This window comes from Coffea arabica, chromosome 2c (genome assembly GCF_036785885.1).
Source record: "Coffea arabica cultivar ET-39 chromosome 2c, Coffea Arabica ET-39 HiFi, whole genome shotgun sequence".
NCBI classification, from domain to species: Eukaryota; Viridiplantae; Streptophyta; class Magnoliopsida; order Gentianales; family Rubiaceae; genus Coffea; species Coffea arabica.
In genome coordinates, this window is record NC_092312.1 from 49,549,937 (window position 1) to 49,558,174 (window position 8,238).

General features: G+C 38.0%; 1 protein-coding gene across 1 annotated transcript; it reads left to right on the plus strand.

The window, feature by feature from the left end:
- The first annotated feature begins 675 nt into the window (after positions 1–675).
- LOC140035679 (secreted RxLR effector protein 161-like) lies at positions 676–6,450 on the plus strand. Its single transcript, XM_072077002.1, has 2 exons — positions 676–773; positions 6,156–6,450. The coding sequence occupies exons 1-2, from the start codon at positions 676–678 to the stop codon at positions 6,448–6,450; spliced, it is 393 nt and encodes a 130-aa protein (XP_071933103.1).
- Positions 6,451–8,238: the final 1,788 nt, after the last annotated feature.

Sequence of the window (8,238 nt, forward strand, 5' to 3'; positions counted from 1 at the left end):
AGATTACGACTGTACAATCAACTACCATCCGGGGAAGGCAAACGTGGTAGCCGATGCCTTGAGTCGTAAGGTTCAAATAGCAGGGTTGACGATCAAAGAGTGGGATTTGTTAGAATCCGTTTGTGAGTGAAAACCCTACCTTGGGAGTCATAAGGTGAGTTTTGGCAATGTTAAAGTGACCTCCACTCTACTGGAACACGTTAAAGAAGCACAAAAGGAGGATGTGATGGTGCGGAAGTGGGGAGAGAAGGTGAAAAAAGGGGAAACAACTGATTTTAATTTTAGTTCCGAGGGTCTCTTAAAATACCGGAACCGAATAGTGGTACCGAAGGATGAATCATTGAAAACGGAGATCTTAGAGGAAGCCCATCGGTCCAATATACCATCCATCCGGGTAGCAGCAAGATGTATTAGGACCTGAAAGGAACTTATTGGTGGGACAATATGAAGAAGGAAATTGCTTTGTTCATGCAGAAATGTCTCGTTTGCCAACAAGTTAAGGCAGAGCATCAAAAACCATCGGGCCTGTTACAACCCCTGGAGATACCCGAGTGGAAATGGGAAAACATCACAATGGACTTCGTTTCAGGTTTGCCGCGAACGTAAAGAGGGCACGATGCCGTTTGGGTGATCGTCGATCGATTAATCAAGTCAGCCCATTTCTTGCCGGTGAACATGAAGTATTCCATGGACAAGTTAGCTCAGCTGTACATGGATGAGATTGTAAAGCTACATGGCGTTCCTGTGAGCATCGTCTCCGATAGAGATCTCCGGTTCGTGTCTCGGTTTTGGCAGAAATTCCAAGAAACTCTGGGGACTAAACTCAACTTGAGCATGACTTATTACCCTCAGACGGATGGACAATCGGAGCAGACAATCCAGACTCTCGAGGACATGTTACGGACTTGCATTCTAGATTTTGGAGGCAACTGGGTCAACACATGACCTTAGTAGAGTTTGCGTACAACAACAACTACCATTCATCGATTCAAATGGCTCCATACGAGGCACTATATGGACGAAAATGTCGGTCACCGATCTACTGGGACGAAATTGGCGTGAGGAAAACGCTAGACCCAGCAACTATTCCTTGGATGGAGGAAGCTCGAGAAAAAGTTAAATTGATACGACAACGACTCCAAACCGCTCAAAGTCGACAAAAGAGCTACGCGGATAATCGAAGAAAAAACTTGGAGTTCGAAGTTGGAGACCATGTGTTTCTTAAAGTTACACCATTACGGAGCCTCACAGCAGGTAGAGGAAAAAAGCTCCAACAGAGGTACGTTGGACCTTACAAGATCCTCCAGAGGGTAGGAATGGTCGCGTATCGATTAGAGCTGCTGTCCAGTCTCTCTCGAATTCACGACGTCTTCCATGTCTCGATGCTCAAGAAGTACTATCCCCACCCATCTCATATCTTACAACCAGAGGAGATCGACGTAGACGAATTGCTTGCTTACGAAGAGAAACCTGTCCAAGTGCTTGACCGGAAAGTCAAAGAGCTAAGAAACAAGCAGATTCCGTTGGTTAAGATACTGTGGAGAAACCATGGGGTAGTGGAAGCTACCTGGGAGATGGAAGAAGAGATGCAAACGAAATACCTTGAACTTTTCGTGAGTTAAGGTGAGAAATTTCGAGGGTGAAATTCTTTTAAGGGGGAGAGAGTGTGAGAACCCGTAATTTTTTCATTTTCTAGGTTTTATTCTCTTTAATGGCATGTTTTCTGCATTTTCTTTATTAGGAAAATTTTTTCGATAATTTTTATGAGTAAATATCATTTGTAGATGATTTTTCTAGTATCGGTTAGTTTTTGAAAAATTAAGAGCGTATACCAAATGTGGGACCCGCTAGTGCGGAAAGTTCGGAAAAATTCGGCCAACTAGGTTAAGTTTTGGATACTGGGTTTAAATTATCGGGTGCTAAGAGATAATTAGAGGTTACCAAGTGGATTGGTGTGAGAGGAAACAAATTGATATGCATGCATTAAATAGGGTGACAATTGTCACCATATGATTAAATCTTGCATTTTGACTACTATTCACCTTTTTACCATTTACTAAATAAACCCAAAAATTGACCAAAAACTCTTCATTTCTAAGCTTCTTGTGGCCGGCCACTTCAACCAAAAAGAAAGGGAAAAGCTCTCCAAATTCTTGCTCCAATCTTGCTCAAATTCAACAAACCAACCGTTTAATCTTGCTTTTACTCCATAAAAACCCTAAAGTTAGTGGTTGTGAGGTGATTAGTGAAGTTGTTTGGAAGCTTAAGGTGCTAAGTGGTCTCTTTTCTTTGGTTCTAAGGTGAGTAGTGAAGGAACCCCTCTCCTCTATCTAATGATGTTTAATTAATGACTTGTGGTAGCCTAAGAGATGATATTAGGTGTTATTTCATGATTTTGGTTGAGATTGATGACATTTTCTATTTATTCCTGATTTTTCTGATTTAATATGATTCATATGTTGTGGCCATGGATGATGATTGGAAATGATCTGGAATGAAGCTTTAGTGTGTCAATTGTAGTTATTTGCAAAAAATTTCCGCATTGAACGGAAATTTCGGAAGTTAGGGTTTCGATTACCCCTTTTCTGCCTGGCACTGTTCATCATAGTTAGAGGTTGAATTAGCCTTGAGTTAAAACATGAAAGTTGTAGGAAATGATATTTTAGAGATGCCTACAAAATTTCAGGCCAATCGGAGTAGCGTTGCTTATGAAAAGACTGAAATACTCCTGCTGCCCTGTTTCTACCCGAACTTGATAATTGCTTCTGTCTGTAATTGGTTAATTTGGTTGGGAATACTTCTGATTTGGGTGTTGATGTCTTCTTAAGAAATGTAGCCTGGTGTCGTAGCTTTCTGATGGCTTTGGAATCACTTGATTTGGACTTAGGTAGCCTGAATTACGGTTTGTTAACCAGAATGCGGTTTGTTTACCTGTTTTTGCGGTTCTGGTTTAGTATATTGCATTTTTGACCTAGTTGCACTAGAAACTGGACTGAGTGGCCTTCTTCAACATTGTAGCCCTATCTCTTACCTTCGAAACAGTGTGTATTGCATCTCCATCCGATAATCGTAGTACCAATGGTGCCAAAACCGTAAAATGATGTCAAAAACTATTTTTAGGGTTTAAAGTTTAACTTCATTTCCGGACTTTTCCTAGTTTACTTTTGTACTTATACATTCTAGTGGAACCTTGTTTTGGTGGTATGTGGATTTGGTTATGACTTGTAATCGAGTCTTATTATGCTTATTTGAATGTTTTAGGACGTGACGGTGGTCCAAGACGCTCTTTGGGCGGAAATTGATGAAATTTCACTTGCTTGCTTGGTAAGTGTACTACTCACATGTTTGTTTACAATGTGGCTTTGCCATACTTGAACTTGATGCCTTGAGGGCCTATTGGCCATTGAAACTGATTAAAGTGAGGGTGTACTTGATCGCTCTCACCCCTTTTGGTACTATGTACGACTGTTTACTGTTTCACTGTGGTATTTAAATGATACCTGATATACTGGATTTGGTGTCGTTTGGATGAGTATCCAACGGCCATTACTGTTACTACTGAGCTCAACCCCATTGGTAGTCGATTGAATCGAGCTGGCGAGGGCTTGGTCATGAAAATTGACGAGCCATGGGGACTGTTATATGGAATCTTGAAGTAGTGAGACTCTTGATTCCGTTATACTCAAGTATTACCAAATTTCTACTGTTTGGAGTTCGGGCCCGGTAGGGGTATGTTGGGTGAAAGGAATGGAAGTAAAGTGGAGTCTACGGTGGGTTGCTTTGTAAACATTGACGGAGGGTCAATGATGTCCGATCAAGCATATAAGCGAGGAAAGGGGCTCTTGAGAGCCGTCCGTATCCTTTTATCAACCCTATTGATGCATGCTCTTGGCTTACTTTTGATGAATTGGATTGAAAAGCTCTATGCCTATATGAACTTTGTTGCTTGAGTGATAGTATCTCGCTGGGCGTAAGCTCACTCTATTCCTTTTGTTTTCCTTACAGGAAATTGAATACTTTTGGAAAGGCGTTGAATATGGATTGCTGAGTCAAACTTATGTGCAAATATATTTTGAATAGCTCCTTTTGGGCAAAACCCTAAACTCATTTTAACCCAACGCATCGTTGAATTGTAATTTGCAACCGTACATGTATAAACTTATGGTATAATTTTGTATGCCATTTTGGTATGTAAATGTTGAATTTCAAGATGTGTATGTTTGCGTGATGTTTGGCCGGATTCTGACGTGGCCGGTACTGTTCATGGCCAGCTCCGATTTTTTTTCATTTTTCTTATTTTGTGATTTTGACTTGTTTACGCGCATTGGTATGTTTCGGAATGATTTAGATCGATGTAAGCTGAACCGTTTGTCCTGACGAGAGCTGGGCAGGCAGTCCGCTAACCCCTTTGGTTCGCCTTAGGGGAAGGTGGGGCTATCACAAAATTCAAATCTTTCGCCTCTTCAATAGCAGTCACTTTATTCTCCCAATCTTTATACAAAGCATTCAAGATTTTTCTATTTTTCTCTCCTAAGAAGTATTCTTTTTCTAGAACCTCTAAATCCTTAATAAGATCATTAAACCTATAACACATTTTATCAATATTTCCACGAGGTTCCATCTTAAACGACTCATATTTAGTAATTAAGATAAACTTCTTTTGTTCTCTAACATTCTCACTACCTTCATGAATTTCTCTCAATTTGTCCTAAATCTCTTTAGCCGACTTACAGCCTTTGACCCTAATAGATTCATTTGAGTCTAAAGTACTATATAACACATTCATAACTTTTGCATTTAAGGTGAGATGAGCTCTATCCTCTGCAGTTAATTCATTTCTTGTTTTCAGTCTAGGTCTATGAGTATTTTCATCTTCTATTGAGGCATCATATGGACCTTCATTAACAAGAAACCACAGTTCAATGTCAATCTATTGCAAGAAAATAACCATTCTCTCTTTCCAACTCACATAATTTGACCCATTAAACATTGGAGGTCTAGTTACATATTGTCCTTCAAAAAATATGGCATTGTTGGTTGTCATCCTTGCTCTTAAGCCGCTTGAACTTAATCTCTAGGAGACCAAGCTCTGATACCAATTGTTAGATCCGAAAACAACCTAAGAGGGGGTGAGTTAGGTTGATTAAAAAATTAATTAGATTATGGGCACTTTTTGCTCAATACGAAATTTACCCTTTTTTCTAAGTGATCACACAATGAATCAATCAATATAAGAGCAATATCACTTGAAAGAAGTAGAAGAGATATGCAATTGAAGAATCACAAGATAATAAATAAATAAAAAGATAGAAAATGCAAACTAATTGACTACCAAACTCCTCTTAAACTTGAAGATCAATTCACAAAACACGCTTCTTCAAATTGATGAAATACAACCAATCTTGTGTACAAAGAAAGGCTCACTTCCTTCTTGCCCCAAGCTTCACTCTGTCAAGTTAGGAAGTTTTACAATCCCTCAGGATAACCCTCACAAAGCTATACTATTGAAATATTCTCTCACAAATGAAAAGCTTACAAGGAGTCTTACACCACAAAGAGTACAAATGTTCCTTGGAGAGTATTTTCTCACTAAAACTACTCTTGATCTTTTGTATTCTCAGTGTGCAAGCTATTTTGAAGTTTCTGACCATGCTGTATTTATGAGAGATCAAAAAAGTACTTCATTAAAGTTTCCAACGAATAGAAGGTAGTTGAAGAGTCAACTAGTTGTTGGGAGTATCGGACGCCTGATATTTTAGATGCTTGTGTCCGAAAGTAGACAGAGAGTTTGAAAAATTATTTCAATTCTTTCGAATGTTCGGTGATGATGTTCTTCGTCCAATATGATCGTTCGGTACCTGTCCTGTCTATCGGACATCCGATGTTGTCATTGTGAGCATCCGACAGTTTTTGACTTCCTTTTTCTTCTTTCAATTATTTTTTGAATCAAATTTCTTCAGATTTGAAAAGCTTTCTCATTGAAAAAATATTAGTTTGAATTATCCAATTGTTTTGTAAACATCAAAAAATTGGGCTCAAGATCATCAAAAGGCATGCATGAATAGAACACCCAATGCTTTAGCAATAGGTTCTATCATATATTTTATGATGTGTACTAGGATTGATGTCTCTTATGTTTTAAGTTTTACAAACAGATACCAAGCAAATCTCCGTGATGGACATCGGATGGCCGTCAAGAATATTGTCAAATATTTGAGAAGGACTAAGGATATAATCTTGGTATATGAAGAAGACAATTTGCTAGTGGAGGGATACAACGATGCCAACTATCAATCTAATAAAAATGATAGCAAATCTCAGTTTAGAGATGTGTTTACTCTAAATAGTGGTGTTGTGACTTGGAAAAGTTTCAAACAAGAGACCATAACGGGTTCTACAACTGAAACCAAATACATTATAGCAGTTGAAGCAGCTAAAGAGGCCGTTTAGATCAAGAAATTCATCATTGAGTTTAAAGAGGTTCCATGCATTAAAGATCTAATACTTTTATATTGTAATAATAATGGAGCTATTACTCAAGCAAAGAAACCAAGTTTCATCAATGGTTAAAGCATATATTAAGGTGTATTTACCTAATTAGAGAGATCATTGGTAGAATGAATCCACATGTAAAGAGAGAATGAATCCACATTATAACTGATATGCATATTCTTTAATAAGAGATAACATTGAATCACATATTTAACATTCTTCCATTTTAAGGAGATGGATAGTGCCAATCGGAATCATCAAATTCTATTCCATTATTAAAGTATTTAATAGGTACTGGGTTTGAATCAAATTCGACATCAGAAAAATAATCTTCGTAATTATTCAAGGAAATATGTAGATTATTTCTGGGAAGTGTGAGATCATTTATGGGGATTATGGGATCATTTATGGACTCTGATTCTATTTCGGTGCCCAAATTTAAGTCCAAATTTAAACTTGGATTGGCTAACAAGATATTCATATTTATCATTCTAGATGCAAAAGATATTTTTATTTCTAAAGTATATTTAGGATGTGAAATATTTATTGATAAGGTACTAAACGGATTTGAAATATTTTCCAAAAAATTTTTTGCAAGAGAATAGAGTGTAAATCATATCAAGACTAACAATTTCTTATTAACAAAAGAAATGGGTCCAACACGCTTCCATACGTTAAATCTGATTTTTGACAGACAAAACTCCAGCTACCTCTCCGAGGACTTCTTACTTGGGCGTTGTAGCCTCCAACCACCAAGATAACTTTCTTTAAGGGTCGCTGTTTTGCAACACGGCTTAGTTTCATTTTCTACCTCTAAGCGTACTCAAATGTAAATATAGAAAGTTGTGAATAAACTTGCTTCTTTTATTAATGAAGAAAGTTTAGTACATGATATAGGTTAAGCACACTACTCTCTCTCTATCTCTCCTTATTTACTAAAGATGAGAGAAAATTTTCAAGACAATCGGTAAGGTTGAGTTGCCAAAGTAGAACTCTTGATTCCTTCAATTGCCTTCTTCATATGGCATGTACCTATTTATATAGGTGTTTGGCGGACTTCAATGCTGGATTTGAATTGATATTTCCACGGATTTCTACTGGCTTCAATTCCATAGACGGACTTCAATTGGTTTCAATCTCGCAGACTCGAATAAAATATTTTGGATTCTGGTAGTGACGTAAGTGCCTGCGTCTTATTCCATACTTTGACTACTTGATGTCGTGTCCTTATCTTCTTTTTTGGTACAGGCTGAACACGTATTATTTTTGCACTTTCTCATCCTACACAAAGTTTTGATAGTTTTGTCGTTGGATTTTATTCGACTGCTTTCCAATAAGCGTATTTTCCAATCCAAATAATTTATTGCTACTTCTGGAGTCTTCCCTGCATATGTAGTCATTATTCAAGAAAATGCTCCACTTCCTCCATATGCACGAAATCCTTGTTTGGGGGTATTTTCAAGATTTTGCAAAACACTCCTTATCCCCAGAGCTCTTCGATAATGTATTTTATCTTCAGAAAAATATTCATATTCCTTCCTTTGAGGGTAGACTTTTATCTCCAACTCGTCAAACTTCATAACATTGATATGATGAAAGGCATCATATCTGTGACAGCCCCACCTCTCCCTAGGGCGAACCCTAAGGTATCAGCGGACTGCCTGCCCAACTCTCGCAGAGACTCAGTCGTTCAAAGTACTAATAACACCGATGAAACGGACGAGATATTTTCCAAGCTAGGGAATG